The following is a 26018-nucleotide window of genomic DNA, read 5'->3' on the forward strand; positions in this document are numbered from 1 at the left end:
CATCTATATCCCTTCCCCAACTCTATAAACAAACACAACATTAACTGTCTGTTTGGTAACGTTTACGTTTTCAGTTTATATTTACAAAAATTTTATAAACTGGTTTTTGTTTAATTTTTGTTTATTTTTAGAAAAACATAAACTACAAACGCGTTTGGTAATAATTGACAAAATGTTTAAAAAAATTTAAAAATATAAAAAAGAGTGAGAAATGGCAAGTGGTGGCAAGTGGCGGTGGAAGACGGTGATGGAAAGTGGTGACAGTAGGTGGTGGTGGGTAACTGATGGTAGTAGGTGGTGGCGGGTGGTGGGTGGTAGCGAGTGGGTAGTTGTGGTAGTGGTGGCGAGTGGTGGGTGGTGGTGGTAGGTCGGTGGCGAGTAAGTGGCGGGTGGTGGTCGTGGTGGGTGGGTGGGTGACGGTGGCGGGTGGTAGCGAGTGAGTGGTGGTGGTGATGGTGGCGGGTAGCGGGTAGTGTGTGGTGGTGGCAAGTGGATGGCGGATGGCAGGTGGTGGTGGGTGGTGATGATGGGTCGGTGGGTGACGGTGGTAGGTGGCGGGTGGTGGATGGTAGCGAGTGGGTGGTGGTGGTGGTAGTGGTGGCGGGTAGTGGGTGGTGGTGGTCGGTAGGTGACGGATGACGGGTGGTGGTGGGTGGTGGCGACTAGGTGGCGGGTGGTAGTGGTGGTGGTGGGTAGGTGGGTGACGGTGGCGGGTGGTAAGTGGTAGCAAGTGGGTGTGGTGGATGGTGGGTGGTACTGGGTGGCGGATGGGTAGTGGGTGGCGGGTGATGGTAGTGGTGGTGGTGGTGGTGGTGGTGGATGATGGTGGTGGCAAGTGAGTGGTGAGTGGTGGTGGCGGAGATGGTAGTGGCGGGTGGTCAGTGGTGGCGGGTGGATGGCAGATAGGTGGTGGTGGTGGGTGGTGGTGGTGGCGATGACGAGGGGTGGCTGGTGGGTGGTAGTGGCGGGTGGTGAGTGGTGGTGGTAGGTAGTGGTGGGTGGTGGGTGGTGGTGGCGGAAGACGGTGGTGGAAAATGGTGGCGGGTGGTGGCTAGTGTTGGGTGGTAAAAAAAAAAAAAAACTCAAAACTCAAAATGGAAACACATTTTTTGTGTTTTCATTTTTTGGCCCAATTTATAAACTGAGACCACTGATTTATAAATCAAAAATTTTATCAAACAAGTTTTTATTTGAGTTTTTAAAATTTTTGTAAATATAAACAGAAAACTGAAAACGTAAGTGTTACCAAACGACAAATAACTCTACCTCCATCCTAATCCCCTCTCATCCATTACACCCCAAAACAAACGGGCCTATCAATTTTCAGTTGTGCTAGAGGCCTCCAAATCAAGGCCTCGAATGCCTCGAATCACTTTTTTTTTTCTTTTTTTTCTTTTTTCTATTGGTTTGGTTTGGTTTGTTTTTTTTTTTATCAGTCAATTTTATCACCTTATCAAACTAAACAGGCTGAGTTGATACGGGATGTCTAATTTTTTTGCACATCCCTACACATAATCACCCTTAAAAAAAAAAAAAACAAAACAATTTCGAGGCATTCAGGCCTTGAAATTTCGAGACCTCAATCATTTTTCATCAGTTTTATATTTTTATTTACTGAAAAAAGAAGAAGTTATTTTTTTGATAATGTTTGGTTTAGTTGTTAAATTAACATTTGGATCAAAAAATATGTTTGGTTAACAAATTTTTAAAACTCTTTTCAAAATTATTTTTTCTCTCTCTTCTCTCCTTCTCTTTTTTTTTTTTAATTAATGAATCAATCAATCACTTTTTTCTCTCATCTCTAATTCTCTCACATTATACACATTAATAAATCAAATTTTCTGTCATACCTATCTATTCAGGTATATAAAAAATTACAAATCATCTCAACATTATTTTCAAAACTCATAACTAAAGGATCGTTTGGAATGTAGGATGGCTTTTTGACTTTTTGACTATTTTAGTCTGGAGCTAAAAAACCTCATTTGGGATAGACTTTTTGACTTTTTAACTTTTGTGAAAGAAAAAATGAAATAATTATAGGTTAGATATGATATTTTGTCTTATTTGACTAATATATCCTATTTTATCCTATATGACTATTTTAGCCTAAACACTCATGTCAATCAGGGGTCAAAATATTAATTTTAGTCTAATTTATCTTATATGACTATGTTAACCCAAACACTTATTCCAAACAGGACCTAAATAACAATTCAATCCATAAAAAAAAAAAAAAAAAAAACACGCAGACATACCCCCACCAAACAAATTGATGCTTTGTCACCAATGACCCAACAAACCACTCTACCATTAAATTGTGGTAGTGAAATTAAGACTATGTTTGGATCGGTGAATTTATATAAAGAGATTTGAAAATTAAAAATTATAAAAATATTAATCGTTCAAGATAAATTGTAATTTTAAAATTTGAGGATTGAATATAGATTTTTTTTATGTACATGTTATAATCGTTGTACAAGTTAAATATTTTATACAATGATTTAAATAAGGAGAAATAATAAATTAGTGAGATAGTAGAAAAATAATTACACTATAAATGAAATTTTTTATAATACAATTCTGACACACAGGATAGATTTGTATTATATTATGCACACAGAAAACTTGCACTATAATAAAAATGAAAAAAAAAAAATATTCATTGCACCACTGAAATACAACTTCCCCTTCAAATAACTAAATGTTATTTGAACATAAAATTCGCAAATTCGTTTGGGATTTCCACGTGAAAAATGTTTGGGAGCACTAAAAAAAGATCATTAGAGGGAATACTAATAATGTGACAGTAGGCTCTGTCCACTTTTTATGCTTTGTTTTTATTTTTTTTTATTTTTTTTACCATTTCTAATATATTAGTGTTATTAATAATGTATTTTTTAATAGTTTAAATCATTGTTGTTTCCACTACTAAAATCTTGCATTGGTTTAAAAGGTCTGCTCCACAATTTAGTGATGTCAAATCTATTCATTCATTTTTATTCACCCAAAAAAAAAAAAATCTATTCATTTTAAATTTATAAATCAAAGGAAGTGTCTAGGAGAGAATCTCAAATAACTTTGATAGGAAAAAAAAAAAAAAAAAGCAACCTTAATTGTTTTGAGCTTATTTGGTAACCATTTCATTTTTAGATTTTAATTTATATTTACAAAAATTTTTAAAATTGTCATAAAAACTTGTTTCACAATTTTTTTTTATTTATAAATAGTTGTCTCAGTTTATAAATTTGAGAAAAAAACGTAAACTCAAAAAATGAGTTTACGTTTTCAGTTTTCAACTAATTTTTTTCAAATATTTTTTTTTCAATTAATCTTTTTTTAATTAATTTTTTTCAAATTTTTTTTTTCAATTAATCCTTTTTTTCAATTAATTTTTTTTCAAATATTTTTTTCCCCAATTAAATTTTTTTCAATTATTTTTTTAATTAATTTTTTTTTCAATTAAATTTTGTTTCAACTAATTTTTTTTTCAATTAATTTTTTTTAATTAATTTTTTTTTCAAATATTTTTTCCCAATTAATTTTTTTCAATTATTTTTTTAATTAATTTTTTTCTTTTTTTTCAATTAATTTTTTTCCCAATTAATTTTTTTTCAATTATAATGTGTGTGATCCCATTGTCATAAATAATAAATATAAATATAAATATTTTAAGCCCGAACAAACATATTTTTTAGTTTATGTTTTTAAAATTTTTTAAGCATTTTATTTAAATTAAACGTGTTTGTAATTTATATTTTTCTAAAAATAAACAAAAATCAATTTATAAAATTTTTGTAAACATAAATAAAAAACGTAAACATTAGCAAACGCTATCTTTGTGTTTGGTGTAAGTTTTTTTTTCTTGTGTTTCATATAAAATTTTCATATATGTCAGGCTTGCACTTAAAAAAAATTCTTATTAATTGTATTTCGATCATGAATTTAGGTAAAACTTTAAGGGAAAAGAAAATCTCAAGAAAATATAAATCAATTTTTTTTCTATTTTCTTTCTTTCTTTTTCCTTAATTCCTATCTAAAGTTATTATCCAAACACAAGTGCTACCTTCATCCGAAATTATTTGTCCTGTAGGAAAATAAAAACTTAAAAATAATATATTTTGTGTCAAAAATTTTTATTTTTTTGTTTTCACCTAAGGGTTTGATAACTTAATTTTGAATTTAAAACTGAATATATTAAGTAAAAAATCAATTAAGTCTATTTGATAACCGCAAATTGTTTCACTTAAGACTTACGTGATTGTTAAAATGTAGATTAAAAAAAATTAAGTGATAGAAAACTTACTTAATTTTAACTGAAATTATAAATACTTATACATAAATATCAACATACACGTTATAACCTCACAACCTCTGCCATCACCTACCATCGTTGTTGCTGTTGTCATTATCACCATCACCGTTGTCGCCATCTCCACCATTGCTATCACCACCACAATCCACCACCCTTCCATGGTTGTCACCTTCATCACCATTGTTATTGTTATAATAAGCATCACCATCAAATACTACCACTACAATAGAAGAAGTTGAAAATGAGAAGCAGAGATGAGCAACTTCTCATAATTAATTTTTTTTTTTTTAGTTAAAATAAATTGTTAGAATCATAAACTATTTAAAATAAGTCTAACTAAATAGTCTAAAATAACTTTTTCAAAATTAGAATTTATAAATTGGTCAAAAAAAACTCCACCAAACACCCTCAACAACTACTACAAACCTTTACATTCATAACCATTGTCACGATTGTCAAAACCTCCACTACAATAACCACCATCGTTACACCACCACCTCCTTTTCATCACCACTACATTACTTTTCCACCATCATCACAACCACTACCTTTATATCTACACCACCATTGTTATTGGTGCTACGGGCACCATTGTTGTGTCCACTACCACCACCACCAATTTATTATCATAATATAAAATTTAAAAATACAATTTAATATTATGCATATCTAATAATTTATTTTGATTTAACATTTAAATCTTTATCAAACAATTTCTCAGCTTAAAAAATTAAAATTTTAATTTTATCCATCAGGATAGTGTCTCTCTAATATGCAATTTTCCCTAGAAACAAGCGTAAGGCTACCACCACCACCAACTTATTATCACAGTATAAAATTTAAAAATACAATTTAATATTATGCATATCTAATAATTTATTTTTATTTAACATTTAAATTTTGGGGTTTTTTTTTTAAGCTCCCTAATAATAACAATTTTCTACATAAAGGACATTACAAAATGTAATACTGCCTCAGGTCCCTAACCAAAATACCAGCTCATTTTATCAATTTCTTGGACCAAAATACCCTACGTCTGTTGGATATTCTCCTTTGTCATGCTGGTACTGGTGTTGGGTATTTTCCGGCGAGTACGAAAACAAATTCAGCAAAACAAAAGTACTAAGTTTGGCAAATTTGATTTTCTGGGTAAACAAACAGAGTGGAGTGAAGTTGATAGATGTATATATATATATATATATGATACATACATATATATATATATATATATACAATCTGTTGCTTACTGTCTTAACTAGTATATATATGATAATTAATCAATTAAGACCATTTGCAACCATAATCAAACAGTCACTCTTAGTTATCTTATCTATGGTTGCAAACATATATATATATATATATGATACATACATATATATATATACAATGTCAGCACATATATATATATATCCAGTGTTGAATATAATATCTTCAGGTTCAGAGAAATTTGAATTTTCTCTGGATTCAACCCAGAGAAAGTGATCCAGAGAAATTTGAATTTTCTCTGGATTCAACCCAGAGAAATTCAACCTAGAGAAAGTGATCCAGAGAAATTTGAATTTTCTCTGGATTCAACCCAGAGAAATTCATACCATTAAGTTTAAAGAAAATCTATCACAAACTCATAGAAGAACTATTAATTTGTTTGTGCAGGAAATTGTGATTGAATCAGCAGCAGCAAAACCAATGACAAATTGATCAAATCAGAGTTTTATCATTCCAGAGAAATTCTGGACCGGAGAAATTTTTCTCTGGGTTGAATCCAGAGAAATTCTTTGGAAGTCCAGAATTTCTTTGCTTCCAACTGATGATGGGTTGCTTTCCTTCCAACTGTCAAAATTGAACTGCTTTCTATGCATTTGGGGCTTCTTATTGAAGCTTCTTGTGTTCTTGTTTTTGTAAATTTCTCTGGCTTGTTACATTTGTGTTTCTCTATTGTGTAATTTTATCTGGCATGCTTATGTTTCTGCATTATTTTCTCAAACAAATTATCTGTGGCTTACTACTCTATTGGTGTGGCTAATTTTCTCTGGCATTTATAATTTTCTCTGGCCAAATTACTTTTCTTACTTATGTGTCTAATTTTCTCTGGCAGCATTTATAATTTTCTCTGGCCACAATATGTTTGTCTTGTGTCTAATTTTCTCTGGCATATTTATTTTGTTTAATGCTCCATTTCCTCAAAATTTCTCTGTTGTGTAATTTTCTCTGTCATGTTTATGTTGCTACCTTGTAATTTTCTCTGTTGTATAATCATTGCTACCTTGTAATTTTCTCTGGGATTTAATGTTTATGTTTTCATTCTATAGAAATGGCAAAGCGCAGAAGCAGCACAACCCCAGAAATTTGAAATGACATTGTATATATATATGTTTATGTTTTCATTCTATAGAAATGACATTGTATATATATATATATGATACATACATATATATATGTTTATGTTTTCATTCTATAGAAATGACATTGTATATATATATGATACATACATATATATATACAATGTCAGCACATATATATATATATCCAGTGTTGAATATAATATCTTCAGGTTCAGAGAAATTTGAATTTTCTCTGGATTCAACCCAGAGAAAGTGATCCAGAGAAATTTGAATTTTCTCTGGATTCAACCCAGAGAAATTCAACCTAGAGAAAGTGATCCAGAGAAATTCATACCATTAAGTTTAAAGAAAATCTATCACAAACTCATAGAAGAACTATTAATTTGTTTGTGCAGGAAATTGTGATTGAATCAGCAGCAGCAAAACCAATGACAAATTGATCAAATCAGAGTTTTATCATTCCAGAGAAATTATGGACCAGAGAAATTTTTCTCTGTGATTTTCACTGCACTACAAGTTTATAATTTTCTCTATGATTTGAGTTCAATTATAGTAACAAACCTGCAATTTTCTCTGCACTACACCAAAAATGCAAAGTGAACAAAAAACAGAGCACAAAAACGTAGAAAAACAGAGCACCAAAAAACAACTCATAACCATGTTGACAGAGAATGAAAAAGCAACTCCAAAAATCAAAATCAACTCCATCGAAAATTCATCAATAACAGATAATGAAAAATTAACTTCAAAAATCAAAAACGATAACACTGAGTTCGTCTCTCTCACATTGATCAAAACTAAAAACAAAAACCTAATTCAACACCTACACGATCAAATCAAATCAAAAATTGAAAACTTATCTAATTCAACTCCACATGAAATCAAATCAAACACAATGAACCAGATTTCAACTCCTACACGATCGATCAACATCTACAAATAATGAACATGATTTCAACTCGTATAGGATTTCAACACCTACAAACAACGAACAGGATTTCAACACCTACAAAAACCCTAGAAAATCTCCACAAAAATCTGAATCGTCAAGTTCATCCTCACGTAATCTCCCACAAAATATCAATATGATCTTTAGCTACCAAATTCAAAACAACGTATATTATAAATAAGGGTAAGACAGGTATTTTACACTTTAAAATAACATTGAGGGACCTTAGGCTACAAAAGAACACATTGTGGAACCTAATCCATTACTAAAAGTTGGATAGGGACCTTAAACCGATTTTCCCTTAAATTTTTATCAAATAATTTCTCAACTTAAAAAATTAAAATTTTAATTTTATCCATCAGGATAGTGTCTCTCTAATATGCGATTTTCCCTAGAAACAAGGGTAAGTAGTGTGGGGGAGGAAGGAAGGACCAAGTGACCAACTGGGCAACTGAAATTGGAATACAGCTAACTACTACTACTGCTGCTACTTATCCTACTTATCCTCTCAGATTCTCAGAAAGTTGTTCAAAGTGAAAACATCTTTTCAACGGACGGCCTCAATTTGCAGATATGCTTTGCTTGGCTTTCCCAACACCATTCCGAAATAAAAATAAAAACAGCCTTTAATCAATCGTTAATATTGGTAAAAGTGTAAAAATTGTGTTGAAATGTATAAAAATATATAAAATTATTTTTGAAAATGTAAAATGTATAATAAAATTATAAATTTTTAACATTTTATATTTCTCATTGATACTGTAGGTTCCCAAATAAAAAGAAGAGAATTCAGCTTGTTTGTTTTCATTTTTCAGAAAATACTTTTCAAAAAATTATACTTTTTTATTTTTCTTTTCTTTTTTGTTTTTACTGAATTTTTTTAATATTTTAAGCAATCTTTTTACTTTTTAGACACACCTGACATAAATACACTTAAAAAGTAAAAAAAATATAAAAAAAAATCTTTTAAAAATTCACTAAATACCAAAAATATAAAAAAATACAAGAATTCAGTATATTTTTTGTATTTCTATGTATTTATTAATTTTTTTAAATATTTTTTCACAATTTTTTTATTTTTTAGATACATCTAACTAAGGTGCATCTAAAAAAGTAAAAAAAAAATGTTTAAAATTTAAAAAATATTCACTAAAAACAAAAGAAGAGGAAAATCAAAAAACTCAATTTTTAAAAAATTTAATTCAAAAAACTCAAACCAAATATACTGATAGTATCCAAATGAAAAAAAGATGGACCACGCGTGGCACACTCTAGGTTCCACTTTTGACACTATAAATTCTAAGTAAATTAGAAACAGTAATATTACAAATTTAAAATTATCTATTCAGAATTTATTTAGAAATAATAATTAATAATTTAAATTTATCTTATTTTCGGACCTGACATTTCATTAATTTAGTAGTTGTTTGGAATGTGCTATATAAGTACACTTTTTGACTTTTTTATTAAAAAAGTATAGAAAAAAATGTATATTTGAGATAATTTTTTGATTTTTTACAAAAAGATGTATAATAAAATATTATAGAAAAATCAAAATGACAATTTTATCCTTTTGATTTTTTAACTTTTAATTTTTTTGACTTTTTGAATATTTGAATTCAAAGGGGTGGCTTCCCCTACAAAGCTACCCTTGAATAGTTTAGACTTTTTAATTTTTTTAGTAATTTTTTAACTTTTTAACTTTTTTAATTTATCCCAAATAAAGTCTTAATTTCCCGTATACAAAACCATTCTAGGCAAAATTTGGTTCCCTTATTATGGAATCCTAGACTTTTCCAATTACAAATATGTTCTTGGAGATTTATTTAAAGGATACTGCTTCTCTCCAGTCTAAATCCAAATTGGACAGTGTTGTTAGGCAGCGATGGGCCCGAAGATAATCCAAGCTATTTAGGGCGTGTTTGATTGGGGGGATTGGAGGGGGGACTATCCACTATTTGGATTACAATCCAAATAGTGTTCCTTATCCGCCGTTTGATTTTTTTTTAGTCCGCCTGACATGGAGTCCGGCCGGACTCCATGTCCCCCATATGGGGGACTATTGTGTCCTGGGGGGTGGGATAGAATGTGGGGGACTATTCACTGTTGGGATTAGATGCGAAAATGACCATTTTGACCCTCTACTATTTAATTATGTATTATATTTAATAAAATTCAATAAAATTTAAATGTCTCAATTTAAAAATAAAATAATTTTATTTAACTTTTTATTGATGTTTTATTTATTTAAATTTTTAAAATAACTTTTTTTAGATATTTTATTGATGTTTTATTTTAAAATTTTGTTTATAATTTATTTAATTTCATTATTTAAATTTTAATATGTGTTTTATTTAAAATTTATTTAAAATTTTAATTAAAAAAATAATATAAATTTTTTATACAGGTTATACAGTATTTTATTAAATCAAATTTAGTGGTTATTTATTTATTTAATTGTGTAAAAAAATAAATTTATTTAATTGTGTAAATAAACAAACACAGTAAAGTTTTGCATGTAAAAAAAATAATGATTTGTTATACAGTAATGATTTAAAACAAATTTTATTGATATTTTATTTATTTATTTATTTAATTTAAAAAAAATGAATTTATTTAATTAAAAATAATTAAAATATTAAAGATATGTTTAATATTGCTATTACTTAGTAAACAATTGAAAAAGGGTAAAATAGTCTTTTGTTCATTTATCCTATCCAGTCCGTCCAACCAAACGTTGGATTCACTGAAAATAGTCCTATCCAGACATCTAATCCCATGAAAAAACAAACACAGGATACATATCCAATCCGACCAAATAGTCCGGGGGATTCACAGTCCCAAGACTCAAGTCCGATGGATTCTAATCCCCCCTTTTGAGCTCATCAAGGAGGTCATTCCTGCAAAATACCATATTGATTGGATATCGATAGTCATTTGATCAAATTGTATTTGTTTCAACAGCAATTATAACTTAAAAAATAAATCACTGACACAAATGTTATATGACAAAATGGCTATTAATATTCAATCAACGTTTTTTTGCATAATTGATATGCTCGACGATCTTTACACACGGAATAGTTTAGATCCACATAAAATGTCTAAATCATCTTTTTCCATTAAATTTAATAGCTAAAATATTTTTTTTTCTTCAATTTTACTTAACAAAAGTACGCAGAAAGTTTAAATTGAAAAAAATATTAATTTAAATTGACAAAATTAAAAATTTAAGATTTATTTTGTCACCCTGAGACTTTTTCTGTAATTTTTCCAATTATAAATTATCTTTTGTGATTTTGAAAAATTAGAAATATTTCTTTATCATAATTTTTTATTGGGTAAATTACATTGACACGCCATGAGGTTTTTGTTGATTACAATTCCTCCCCTCACCTTTTGAAAATTACATCCCCCTCCCTGAAGTTTAAAGTTTCATTACGAATTATCCCATGAGGTTTAAAATTTCATAACAGTTCCCCCCTCACCGTAATGATCATCATACATAAAATTAAATTAACAGGGGGTCAGTGTAATTTTTCAAATATGAAGGGAAAACTGTAATAAACATAAATTTCAGGAGGTGTCAGAATAATTTACCCTTTTTTATTTAACAAAGTTGACAAAAAAATAAAATTACTATCCTCTTATACAAATATAAAATATATTATTTATATCATTAAAAAACTGTAAAGTTAATTGATGAAAAAAATTATTCGTATAATTTTTAAAATTATGGAAGTCAATAATATTTTAATCCAATCTCAAAAAAATATATTTGTAATTACCCATTAAATCCTACTTATCTCTGCTAATACTTACAAAAATCAGATCTCACTGCTTATACAGCATAGGATCATCGAATTAGCAGGCATCCAAACAAATTATAATGAAGAGTGTAGGATTGAAATAAGACCTGCCCACTTAGAATGAAAATTCAAAATGCATTTGGTATTTGCATCTTTCAATCCCAACCATCACCATAGCATCCTAAGGAAAAGACAATAGATTTGGGATATATTTGACTTACTATTTACAAGGGAAATCAAGAAAATATACATAAAATTATCTCTATAAAAAAAATTCAAAATTTTCAATTCAAATAATTAATTTAAAAAGAGTAATTTACACCACAATAATTAATTTTAACAAGTCTACAGACAACTACCCACGTAAAATAATGAAAAAATTGCATATAAGTGAAAAGTTTACAAAATATTAATATATTAATAAAAAAATTATAAATTTAATTATATTAATATTTATAAGATTTTTAAGGGGTATTTTTTTTAAAGTCCCTGATATTATGATTTTATAGAATAAAGGACATCAACTATTTTCATGATGTCTAAAGTCCCTCAACATCAATCTAGAAAAATTCTGGTCAGAGAAATTCTGGTCCAGAGAAATTCTGCCCAGAGAAATTCTCTAAGTTGAAAATGTTGAGAATAGATTGATGACAATTCTGGGAAGGAAATGATTATGAAGGGCAAATGCTGAATGCTTGCATGATGATGGGGACAATCAAGTAATCAAACCCAACAATCAGAGAGAGAGAGTATGCATAAGCAGTTCAATTTTGACAGTTGGAAGCAAAGCACTAATCCAAAGTTTCAAACACAAACACCTCCTTTCTTGGAGAATAGACAAAATATGTCTTCTATTACCTTGGTAGCTGAGAAAGAGAATGCTGGAAAGGAATTTAAATTGAAGAACCAAAAATTCACAAAACTGTTCGAACCACAGAAACATGCAGTTCTTCCCAGATCAGGTTGATTTGTCTTTTGGATCCTCATCTCCAATCAGATTGTCGTAAGTAACAGGTACCCTCATTCTATCATGAACAGATACCCGTTTCCTTTCAGCATCGGACTGCTCAAGTTGGTTTTGCACATGAGCTTTCGCCCGCCTGCTCTCAGCAACAAGTTACAAAATTCTCTGGTTTGGTTGGACTGAATTTTCTCTGGGTTGTTGGATTGAATTTTCTTTGGGTTGAACCTAGAGAAATTTGAACTTTCTCTGGGTTGGACGTGTATATAAGAACCAGTTTGTGTGTATACTTTTAAAAAACACTTTTGTAAAATTCAAGGATTTATAACAGAGGAGGAATAGTAGGTATAGCATATCAATCAACATAAGAACTACAAATTTACAAGAGGATTTGGAAGTTTCATGAACATGCATGATAACTAGCTATATCAATATTACCTCTCCAAAGAAACTTTGAAATTTCTCTGGATCCTTTGAATAATTTTTTAATGCAATACCTAACCGATATAGCCACTGTATACAGATGCAGTTGAAGTTCACCAATCCAGAGACACTAGTTAGTCGCAATCTCAGAAGCATGCAAGGGGGCTTTCACACAACAAAACCAAAAGACAGATAAATACATAGGGTGTGTTTGGTAACGTTTACGTTTTCAGTTTATATTTATAAAAAATTTGTAAACTGGTTTTTGTTTATTTTTTGTTTATTTTTAGAAAAATATAAACTACAAATGCGTTTGGTAATTGACAAAATGTTTAAAAAAATTTAAAAATATAAAAAAGAGTGAGAAATGACAAGTGGTGGCAAGTGGCAGCGAAAGACGGTGGTAAAAAGTAGTAACGGTGGGTGGTGGGTAGCTGGTGGTGGTGGTGGTGGCGGATGGTGGGTGGTGGTAGCAGGTAGGTGGCGGATGGCGGGTGGGTGGTGGTGGCGGGTGGTGGTGGTGGATGGGTGGGTGACGGTGGCGGATGGTGGGTGGTGGTGGTGGCGGCGGGTAGCGGGTGGGCAGTGGGTAGTGATGGTGGGTGGGCAGGTGACGGTGGCGGGTGGTGGGTGGTAGCAAGTGGGTGGTGGTGGTGGTGGCGGGTAGGTGGCGAGTGGTGGTGGTGGTGGTGGTGGTGGTGAGTGGGTGGGTGACGGTGGCGGGTGATAAGTGGTAACGAGTGGGTGGTGGCGGCACGTGGGTGGTGATGGTGGTGGTGGCGGCGGGTGGGTGGCAGGTGGGTGGTGGTGGCGGGCGGTGGATGGTAGTGGTGAATGGTGGGTGGTGGCAGGTGGATGACAGGTGGGTGGTAGGTGGTGGTGGCAGCGAGAAGTGGGTGGTGGTGGCGAGTGGGTGGCAAGTGGGTGGTGGTGGCGGGTGATGGTGGCAAGTGGGTGGTGAGTAGTGGTGGCGGAAGACGGTGGTGCAAAATGATGGCGGGTGGTGGCTAGTGTTGAGAGGTAAAAAAAAAAAAAAAAACTGAAAACTCAAAACGGAAACACCTTTTTTGTGTTTTCATTTTTTGGCCAAATTTATAAACTGAGACCACTGATTTATAAATCAAAAATTTTACCAAACAAGTTTTTATTTTGAGTTTTTAAAATTTTTGTAAATATAAACAGAAAACTGAAAACGTAAAACGACACCATATATTTCTAGTTTAAAGCCCTTCAGGGTGGCTATAATCATCCATTACACTTCAAACAGCCGCAACTCAAGGAAATTGGCCATCTTCTCTATTCCCCCGGCTTCGGCATAGCCTTCTTCACAGTTTCTCTGGTTTGGTTGGTTTGAATTTTCTCTGGGTTGTTGGACTGAATTTTCTCTGGGTTTGATGTGTGTAAAAGAACCAGTTTGTGTGTATCAGAATAATTAGAGGGAGCAGGATTGACTATAGAGGTGAGTAACCTAGACTCCAATGAATTGGATGAATAATCCCATTTTCGATTCAGGTCTGAAAAAGCAGAATCTCGGGCAATGGAAACAACAGTATTCTGAGGAGGAGTCCCTCCAAGCACAGATGGAAGCATGTGATATCGCACAATCCCCTAATCTAGACAGCAGATCCTTTGACAAACTACATATTTCTGAAGGTGCAATTGTTGGCACTGCCCCTGACAACTCTAGAGAGGAAAAGGCCGATAGTATTCCCTATTCTAGGAAGAATCTGACACTTGAAACACTCTTTGGGTCTGCTTTCATGAAGGAGCTGCAATCAGCCGAAGCACCAGTTTCCATCCAAAGGGGCTCGGTTGGTTCTGCAGGAATCGATATTTCAGAACAGTAAGGGCTACCTTTTGGAATCATGGATGATACTCTCTTTCCAACTTCCACAGTTGACGAGGGAGACGAGCTGCGAAGAGAGAGAGAGTTGAGCTCGTCGCAGGATTTGGAGTTGAGGAAGGAGAGCAACTGGTCAAGGGTTGGGGATTTGGAGCCAGCGATGATCAAGCTCAGGACAACGTGGATAGAGAAGGGATGGGGTGAGGGACCTTAGACTATAAAAGAACACATTGTGGACCTAATCCATTACTAAAAATTGGATAGGGACCTTAGACCGATTTTTTTGATTTTTAATTGATTTATAATTTGTTTTGAAAAACTACAATGATGAGTACTTTTTTGTAAAATAATCCTAATCGTACATTGGATTCCTCCATTGGGCAATGCTAAGAGGCGTATTATATCCAAATTATCATATTTGTAGAGTTAATTATTATAAATATTATAATTTAATCTTATTAGAATCGTAAAAAGACAAATTCTAATATGCCTTCTAAAAATAATATACGATATATATCATTAATTATACTATTTTTTTAATTATGAATAATTTTTTTAATTATAAAATTATTTTAACTATAATTTATGAATTTTTTAATTTTACCTAATATTATATTTAATTATAATATTCTTTTTAGGAAGATTTATTAAAAGATCATTTTTCGAGTGTTTATATCCTAATTAGAACATAAGATATTTTTATATCCCAATAAATCTTATTATTTGAATATTTAAACTACCAAATCTTAATTCTCGTATTTAAAGAATTTTATGAATATTTCTATCCTTATAAATATTTTTTGAACGATTAACAATTTTGTGATGTGAACATTCATATTTTACAGTATAAATATTCACATTAACGTCTGAATGTTTACATTAATAGTATGAATATTCACATTGATATGTTAATATTCACATTGATAATATTACCATTCACATAAACGGTGTGAATATTCACATCATAAAATGTTCACACTATAAATGTGAATATTATTAAAAACATTTTAATAACTATACCACTCATAAGACTTAGGGATTGTTTGAAGTGCCCTAAATAAATATACTTTTTGTCTTTTTTAGACTAAAAAATTGAGGTTGAAAATATAAATGTTTGGATTAACTTTTTGATTTTTTTATGAAAAAATGTATAATAAAAAATTGTAAAAATTGATTTGTAGAGAAAAATTCGAATTAAAAGTTATACAACCGTAATTGTTGACTTTTGGTGATAGTGTTAACTTTTTAACTTTTTAAGTAATTTTTTGACTTTTTAACTTTTTTATAAATTTGCCTTATTAAAATATAAAAAAAATACCCTTCTTTTTAATTATAATTCAAAAAATTAAAATTATATTATTTTTTTAATTATAATACACATATAGTGCACATCCTTTAAACAAATATCCATTTAAAAATATATATGTACACCATAATACTACACTTTAAAAAAATATATAAATTATCAAACACTAGATATAACAAAATAATAATAAAATATCACAACCAAAAAAAACAAGAAACAAAATGGTGCTCAATACCCGGAATAAAAAGGTATATACTCATAACTTAATAAAAGTTCCATTACTCAAATGACGAACTTAACTTTAGACAGATGAAAAAACTGAGCATAATTCTAGCAAAATTCTCTTTGAAGAAGAAATGAAAACCCTTGGAAGGCTCTTTAATAGCACATGAAAAACCAAAGGACTTTCTCTCTCTCCCATACAAATGAATCAAGCTCACTCATCTCTTTCTATATTAATAAACAAACAAACAAATAAACAAAACCACTCTCAAGAACTTAATCAAATGTTCTTGATATACATTTCTCTCCCTAAAACTGTATAATATAATATAGTCATAATACTAACACTCATTCCTACTAGCTGCAAAACTTATAGGCATGCTATATTGAGGGGTCCATCCACCCAAGCAAACTCTTCATTTCCAAGCTCAAAATCAAAATCAGGAAGATCACTTGGTTCATTGTCTTCAAACCCAAAGATTTTAAGATCATCAAGACTCCCAAAATCATCAAACAGATGTCCAAAATCATCGATAAACAGCGAATCAAGCTCCATCCCAAGATCAAGCCCTTCCCCAATTTGAGCCATCAATGGCTCCTCATCCACACCACCAACAGAACCAGAACTGCCCACAATCTTCTCACCATCACTCTTCTCAATTTGAGACACCAATGGCTTATCCACCACAACATTGGTCCCAATTTTCACTGTTCCATCACATTTTCCATTTATCTGTGTATCTGAAATCGAAGCCGGAGAGTCCAATTCAAGGACTGAAAATGGAGATGTGTGAGACAACAAGCTCTCGGATTCCTCAGACACAGCAGACTGAGAAACAGCCACTGATTGAGTGCTTCTCTCGGACGCCATGGCCGCGAATTCGAGCTTTTTCGTATCGTAGGCCTTTGCGGCCTCTTCGGCGGTGCTGTAAGTGCCCAACCAGAGCCTCTTTCCAGTGAAAGGGTCTCGAATCTCAGCAGCCCATCTCCCCCATTTTCGCTGTCGAACACCTCTGTATTTCGACCCAGATGGTCTCCGCCGATTTGGATTTGGGGTTTTAGCTAAAACCCTTTTCTTTTTTGGGGCTTTTTCTCCATTGTTGTTGTTGCTGTCTTGGCATGAGCTCTCTGTTTCAGGAGCTCTAGGCCGATTCGAATTCGACCCACCAACAGGAAGGATAATCTCTTGAACAATACGTTTTCCGCATGGTTTTTCACTCATCTCGTCGTCTGATGAATCTGTTGCATACGGATCGTAACAGATTATTCGGATTCTCTTCGTTTTGGAGGGTTCTTCGGAAGAAATCGACTTGGTTTTTGATTTCTTGGAGTGATTGTTTTGATTCGATTGTGGATGTGATATGGGTTCTGGCATTTTCTCTTTAGTCGATCAAAAACCCCTCAAAAAAAATACACGGAAAAACTTGTTTGGAAGAAAAGAAAAGAAAAGAAAAGAAAATTTTAAGGAATGAAAAAAAGGGGAATCTATCAGAAACAGAGGTGGTGTATCAAGTAAGAGGCCCTCTAAAGAACAAAAAGAGAAAGAAAAATCGTTTTATGTGAAAACCCCCAAAACACTCTACTCCAGAACAAGTCCTGCAAATCATAAACACAAAACCCCAGTTCAGATCAGTCCACAAAACCATCAAAAAACACACAAAAGCTTGAAATATATGCAAAAAACAAAAAGGGTTTAAGAAATAATTGTACCTCTTTGGCCTCAAACGCATCGAAACAGTTGGGAAACAGAGATTGGTTCTCTGCTGGTCAAGACAGCAGAGTTGTTGCAAGCACAAACCGAAGAACACAGAAGTGAATGAAATCCAGAGCTTCAACTGAGCCCCAATCAACGCCGATTCAGACTCTGCCGACATATATCTTCTATCCACAACTGACCTTTCCAAAAAACCCTTTTGCAGAGTTCTTGGTCTAAAAACAGAGACGAAGAGCAAGAGAGATCAATGGTCACTCATACACCTATATATATATATATAGACACAGGATTAGGAACCTATGGCTACGATTTCTCGATTATAACGGTGACAAAGATCGGCTTATAATTATTATCGATTTTGCAGATCAGTGTGATGGTTCAGTTGGTGTGTTGCATATATAGAGAGAGAGAAAGAGAGAGTATAATGTTCTACTCTACAACAGACGCAAATCTCCATAAAAAAAACTTATCAAAGAAAATTATAAAAATACATATAAAATTTTGAAAAATTTACCCATAAGTCCTAGTTTTGAAAAGTTGAATCATTTAGTCCTAAAAATTTTCTTATACTTCATTTAGTCCCATTTGCACATTAATTTAATGTTCGAAATATTAATCTGATGTTCGAAAGCTAATGTTCGAAACATTAATCTGATGTTCAAAATCTAATGTTCGAAACATTAATCTGATATTTGAAACATTGTAATGGGACCTTTCAGTCTATAAGAAAACTTTTAGAACTAAACAGTATATAAGTTATTAATTTGAGATTTATTGGTGCATTCCCTAAAATTTTATCGAAAACCCAAAAAAAAAAAAAAAATTTACATACCTCGTCAGTCTCTCTCTCTCTGTTTTTTTTCTCTCTCTTCACGTCTCTTTCTTTCTCTCTCTTGATTTCTTTTTCTCTTTGCCGGTTCAACTTTTTTCAAGCGGTCAAATGTCTAATATATATAGTAAAATATATAAATATATATAATATAAAGACAAATTACACTCATTTTTCCTTAAATTTTAAAAAAATATAACTAATTTTATAATTTTAATACCATAATTATTTTTATACTTTTTTATAATAAAATTAAAAGGACTTAAAACTAATCCATATGGTATAAAAGATACAAAATATATATTTTATTATAAAAATGATGATAATATTTTTTTATTCATATAATTAACAATTTTTTTTATAAAAAGTAAATCATATGTTATATGAATTAAATTTTTTTTAAAAAATTACTATAATTGTATTAAGTTTATAAAATTTATTTTTATTTTTTTTGTAATTTATTCATAATTAGTAAAGGGCAAATTACATATACACCCCTCGAGGTTTGACTAAATTACAAATACCCCCCTGAGGTTTGAGAAATTACGAATTCCCCCCTGAATGCTATATTTGCATAAGAAATTAGGGGGTAATTTGTTATGAAATATAAACCTCAGGGGGTAAATTGTTATGAAAATACAAACCTCAGGGGGCGGGATGTAATTTCCGAAACCTCAGGGGGATATCTGTAATTTAATCAAACCTCGAGGGGTGTATATGTAATTTGCCCTATAGTAAATAATGCATTTAAAATAAATGTATATATATTGATGAGAAGGAAATGATAAAGATAATGAGCTGTATGATGGACATGCATGATGCATGACTATACCATCCTCGTCATGTATTTGAAAGACGCGTTCTAGGAGCGTGGATAGCACTCTCAGCTTGATGAATGACACGTCATTAGATCTGGCCGTTCTGAATTGACCGTGATTGCACGCACTTAAAGGAGAGTAGGGTAAATTACTCACTTTGCTGATTTGGGGGTAAGTTTAGAAAATCGCGCGAATAGGGAACCAACGATTACAGCTGTAATTTTTTGGGTCAATATTGGGCCGTAGGTTCTTCATATTTGCAAAATTGCCACGAGGAACGCCTGCTCGCCAAGTCAAATCACGTAAGACCCCAACTAGGAAATTTATTTACTTCTCGACCCAAATTATGAAATTAAATATTTTATTTTTATTTTTTTAACTTCTATTTGTAGAGTAAATTCATGGCAGGAAAACAATTTGGAAGAGTCCTGATATAGCCCCGTACTTTTTTACAGCTTAGGCTACGAGGTTTTTCGAATATGGTTAAAAATTAGGGCAAATCGCATATACTTTTTTGGATTTAGTTAAATTGCAGATAGTCTCTTGAGATTTTAGAAATTATAGATACCGTCTTGAGGTTTATGTTTTCATAACAAATTGTCTCCTGAGTTTTATATTTTCATAACAAATTACCCCATAATTTGTTATGAAAATATAACCTTCAGAGGGGTATCTGTAATTTTTCTAAACCTCAAGGGGTATATGTAATTTGCCCAAAAACTTAATTTTTTAATTTTTTTAATTTTTTTTTAAAAAAATATATGTAAAAAATATAAGAGATAATATGATTTAAAATGAATTAAAAGTTAAAAAGTAATTTTTAATCTACTTTCCAAAAGAAGCCTATGTGTAGGATATTATTTTGGGCTAAAATAGCTATATAAGATAAATTTTGTTATTTTAGCCAAATAAGACAAAATGTCACATATAACCCATAACTATTTTATTTTTTCTTTAACAAAAGTCAAAAAAATCAAAAAGTCTATCTCAAACGAGACTTTTAGCCCTAGGCTAAAATAGTAAAAAAATAAAAAAGTCAACTCACATCTCAAACGAGGGCTAATTCACAATAGAAATAGGTCCCACATCATAGAATGTGACTCATTTTTATTGTGAATACGTCCCACATCATAGTGAGAAATGTTTTGGTATACAATGTACATCGTATGTAACTCTATTACAAAATTACATAAATTTTTACAAACTTATCTAAGTGATCTTAAGAAAATACTTAAAATTCACATATTTGTATTCAACTTATGTAATTTTGTGGTATTGTTACAATTGTACACCAAAGAATTTTCCTATAAGTGTAATCTTACTTATATAGAAACTCAATTATATGTTAAAAAAAGTCTAACCATAGAGGGGTAACTTCTGGAGTTAGACCCTAAGCAGTCAAGCAGGTCTCTCGATCATGTAGTGATAAATCGCAGACTTGCACACAGATGGGAATTTGAATTCACACTGCTGTTACTAAGTACAGTTCACTACATGTGTCGTCACCCCGAGTAACTGGCTTCGAAAAAAATAAAACTTGAGATCTCAAGACTTATGCCTCAAGGCTTTAGAAAGTTGCCACACCTCCTTGGGTTAAATTATAAATTATCAAAGCTAGGTTATGTTACAGTATGTGCACAAAATATGTTTTGTTTTTAAAAAGAAAATATATTGAAGATCATTTCTTACTGCCTATTCACAATTAGGGCTGCAAATAAACCGAACTATTCATGAACAAACTCAGCTCGACTCGGCTTGGTTCATTTAGTAAAAGAGCCGAGCTCGAACTTGAATATTAGGCTCATTTAGTAAACAAACTGAACTCGAACTCACATAAGTTTGATTAGTCAAGTTTAGCTCGTTTATCTTTATTCTGAGTCGAGCCAAGTTCGAGTTCAATTCCTTATCGAGTTGAACTCGAACTCAATAAACGAGTTCCATAAAAAAACGAGCGAGCTCGAGCTTGAGCTCAACAAAGATGAACTTGACTCGACTCGACTCGACTTGATTCGTTTGCAACCATATTCACAACAAAAACGAATCCAACATCACAATGTAGGGCCTACTCTCATTGTGAATAGATAGTAAAAAATATATACAACTATAATCTTATTAATTTGGAAACCCAATTCTATATTATGGTATGTGCATAAAATATATTTTGTTTTTGAGAAAATCTATTGAAGTCCATTCCTTAATTGTCATTAACATTCCATAATAATACTTCCACAGAATCTGTAATCTATTAATTTCATTAAATTGTCTTTATTATTAAAATATTGTTATACAAGTCCAAAAATTAAACAAAATTTTTAAGTTTAATGATGTAGTAATCAATTAGATTATTTAATCATCAACCAATCATATCACTTACACATTATTGAGTTTAGAAAATAAATCTAAAAAATATACTTGTATATCATTTTCCAGATGTTAAAAAAAGTCTGTCAAATTATATATCATTTTTAGTATATTTTCGTATTTTTATGTATTTATTAATTTTTTAAAATATTTTTTCACAAATATTTTACTTTTTAGATACATCTAAATAAAGTATATCTAAAAAAGTAAAAAAATTACTTAAAATTTAAAAAATATTCACTAAAAACAAAAAAAAAATGCAAAAAATAAAAAATTCAATTTTTAAAAAATTAAAACCAACCACACTGGTAAGTAATTTTTTTTTTTTTATATACTATTTACATGAATTTTATATTTCTTACTATGTTATTGAGAATTTGCAATTATAGTAATACTTATTAGGGTAAATTACATTAACAGCCTCTGATATTTATGTTTATTACAAATTCCCCTGACACCTTTTGGAAATTACATCTCCCTCCCCGAGGTTTAAAGTTTCATTACAGATTATTCTCTCAGTGACTGTTAAGTCAACTAACAGATTTTGCTGATGTCAGCAATTTAATTTTTTTAAATATCAAATTTTCCCTCACGGGGTCAATTACATTGACATCCCTCATATTTTAGAAATTACAATCCCCTCCCCAAGGTTTAAAGTAACATTACCAATTGTACCCTCGGTTAGTTTTAGTTGAAAAAAAAAATTAATTGAAAAAAAAATTAATTGAAAAAAATTTTTGTTAGTCAAATTTTAAAATTTTTGTTTAAAAACCAACGTAAACTCATTTTTTAAATTTTTATTTTTTTTCTTAAATTTACAAACTGAGACAACCATTTATAAACCAAAAAAATTATCAAACAAGTTTTTATGACAGTTTTTAAAATTTTTGTAAACATAAATTAAAAACTGAAAACGAAATGGTTACCAAACTAGTTTCAGATGGTAAAAATATCATAAAATTAACAAATAATTATAAGTTACTAACGTAAAAAATGACTTATCAAAAGATTCTTAGACTATGTATGGTTTGATTTTTAGAAAAAAAAAATTAAAAATTAAAAATTAATTTGGTTAAGAAATAAAAAATAATTATCATTTTTATATAATTTTTATCTTTCAAGTGGTTAGAAATAATTTTTTACAAATTAAATATATTTCTTCATATTTATTTTTATTAAATTAGTTTTTTTTTTTTAAATGTTAAAGGGGGATCCACATTAAATTGAAACCTCAGGATGTGTCAATATAATTTACCCTTTAAAGTATATGTAAAGGTTAAGGGTAAATATATCATTTTAACTTAAAAGTTAACACCGTCAAATAATTGCACTAACAAGAGGGTGAGTGCAATTTCCAAATGTGAGGGGGGAACAATAATAAACATAAACCTCAGGGGTTGTCAGTGTAATTTACCCTACTTATTATATCTTGATTTACACATTTGAAAAGAAAATTTAATTAACCTATTTAAAAATTTAAATATAAAATTTTGAAAAGGAAAGTTAACTAATCAAATTTAAAATTTAAATTTTTGTACCACTAAAATATATGAATCAATTCACATCTTCCATAGATTTTTTTCTCTTTATGTTTAGTAGTTTTATATGCATCGACATTTTAATCTTTATATGATAAACAATAACTGTTTTCAAAAAAAATTAAGAGATACAATTGGTTTGAACAGAGTAGATTGACCTAATTAAATATTGAATGACTGAGATTGCTTAATTTGAAATAAATCCCCAATAAATAGTGGTTAACTTTTATTTTACACAATCTCATATCAAGAAAAGAAAGAAAAAGTGAGTTGTTTCACTTATACAAAGTGAATCTTATGATCTTATTCAATATTATAGTGTTGTACATGTTTCAATTCAAGATAGTTTAAATTTTAAAATAAAATTTAAAAGTTTTAATTAATTAGTTTTTGTGTAAGTTGGTCGGTCTTTTGACTTAATTGATTAGGCTAAACCGTTTTCAGTTTGACTGATTCGCTGATTTAATTACGATTTTATCAAAGTATATTGGTTAGATTTGTTTGATTTAAATTAAACTTTTCATCTAACTAATTATTACCTTTTATTTTACAAAATCCCACATCCGAAAAAAATGGTTGAATAAGTTATTTCACTTATATAAAATGAACCTTATATTCTTATTTAATATTGAAGTGTTGTTCATACTTCAGTTCAATAAAATTTAATTTTTAAAAGTTTCAATTAATTAATTTTTGTGTGAGTTTGTTGGTTTTTTAACCCGGTTGGGTAGCTTGATTCAAAATGAATTTTTTAGGACGAATTATACTAACGATCTCTATAGTTTGAGCCTTGTGTCACTTTGATCCCTAACTTTTCAATTGCGACACATTTGATCCTAAATTTTGAATGTTGTTCTAAATAAGAACAATTGAAGATACTACTACTCAATTTCAAGGGCAAAGTTGTTAAATTGATAAAATATAAACTAATTTGATAAAAATAAATGTCAAAAAAATATATTTCAATTTTTAAAAATTATTTCAACCCACTAAAGATAAATTCATATAAAATTGATAAATTTTTTAGACATTTATGTATTTACTTATTTATTTTATCAAATTAATTTTTATTATGTGTTTCGATGATGATCATGTAATGGGTGATTGTTTTTATTTTTATTAAATTAGTTTTTTTTTTCTCCAAAAGTCAAATATGACGACAACTTTGATATCATTATTAAACCAATCCATTAAATCAAAAAATTCAAAACTAAAAATATTTCATATATTTAATATATAGATTACGCATTAAAATCCTAGCAATCATCCATTACATAATCATCATCCAAATATATAATAAAAAGTAATCTAGTAAATAAAATAAAATAAATATGTAAAATATTTATCAATTTTACATAATTTTATTTTTAGTTGGTAGAAATTATTTTAAAAATTCAAAAATATTTTTTTGATCTTTATTTTTGTCAAATTAGTTTATATTTTATTAAATTGATGATTTTGCCTTTGAAATTGAGTAATGATATTTTTAATTGACCTCATTTGAAACAAGATTCAAAATTCAAGGTCAAATGTGTTACAATTGAAAAGTTAGGGACCAAAATGATACGAGTCCTAAATTATAGGAACTGCTAGTGTAACTCACCAAATTTTTTACCCAAACAATTATTAACTTTTATTTTATACAACCCCCACGTTGGGAAAATAAGAAAAAAGTGAGTTGTTTTACTTATATAAAGTGAACCTTTTGATCATTTAATATTATATTATTGTGCATATTTCAGTTCAAGACAGTTTAAATTTTAAAATAAATTTTAAAAGTTTTAATTAATTAATTTTTTTATAAGTTGTTTGGTCTTTTAACATAGCTGATTGGGCTAACCTATTTTCAGTTTGACTAATTCGTTGGTTTAACCATTATTTTAGCAGTTTTATCAAAATATATTGGTTAACTTTTAGTTTACATAATCTCACATCGGGAAAAAAATGATTGAGTGAGTTGTTTCATTTATATAAAGTAAATATTATACTCACATTTAATATTATAGTGTTGTTCATACATTAGTTCAATACAATTTGAATTTAAATTTTAATTTTAAAAGTTTTAATTAATTAATTTTTGTGTGTGTTGATTGGTCTTTTAACTCGGTCATGTAGACTTAGGGTTCATTTGGGATGTAAATTGGTTTTTTGGCTATTTTAGCCTGGAACTAAAAAGTCTCGTTTAGGATAGGCTTTTTGTTTTTTTGACTTTTGTGAGAGAAGAAATGAAATAATTATAGGTTAGATATGGTGTTTTGTCTAATTGGACTAAAAAACTTATTTTGTCTTTTTGTGATTGTGATGATCTAAATAAGTGCACTTTTTGTCTTTTTACGAAAATATGTGCAGAAAAGTATAGAGGTGATGTGATGGAAAAAAGGTAAAAAGATAAATTATTTTTAAGTTGCCAAATTTGGCCTAAAATTGCCAAAAAGCCTAGCATGCCAAACGAAAGCTTAATTAGTTTTTATTTGACTACTTAACTCATATTTCACAAAAAATCAAAAAGTACACTTGTTTAGGGCATCCCAAATCACCCCTAATTCTCTGATTTAATTACCATTTTTAATTGTGTTAACAAAATATGT

General features: G+C 30.2%; 1 protein-coding gene across 1 annotated transcript; it reads right to left on the reverse strand.

The window, feature by feature from the left end:
* Positions 1-16186: 16186 nt before the first annotated feature.
* Positions 16187-18804, reverse strand: LOC114284734 (ethylene-responsive transcription factor ERF118). Its single transcript, XM_028227680.2, has 2 exons — positions 17881-18804; positions 16187-17766 (listed from the first exon to the last, which is right to left on the reverse strand). The coding sequence occupies exon 2, from the start codon at positions 17543-17545 to the stop codon at positions 16541-16543; it is 1005 nt and encodes a 334-aa protein (XP_028083481.2). The 5' UTR covers positions 17546-17766; positions 17881-18804; the 3' UTR covers positions 16187-16540.
* Positions 18805-26018: the final 7214 nt, after the last annotated feature.

The sequence above is a fragment of the Camellia sinensis genome, chromosome 10 (assembly GCF_055761805.1).
Source record: "Camellia sinensis isolate YWXY chromosome 10, ASM5576180v1, whole genome shotgun sequence".
Lineage (NCBI taxonomy): Eukaryota > Viridiplantae > Streptophyta > Magnoliopsida > Ericales > Theaceae > Camellia > Camellia sinensis.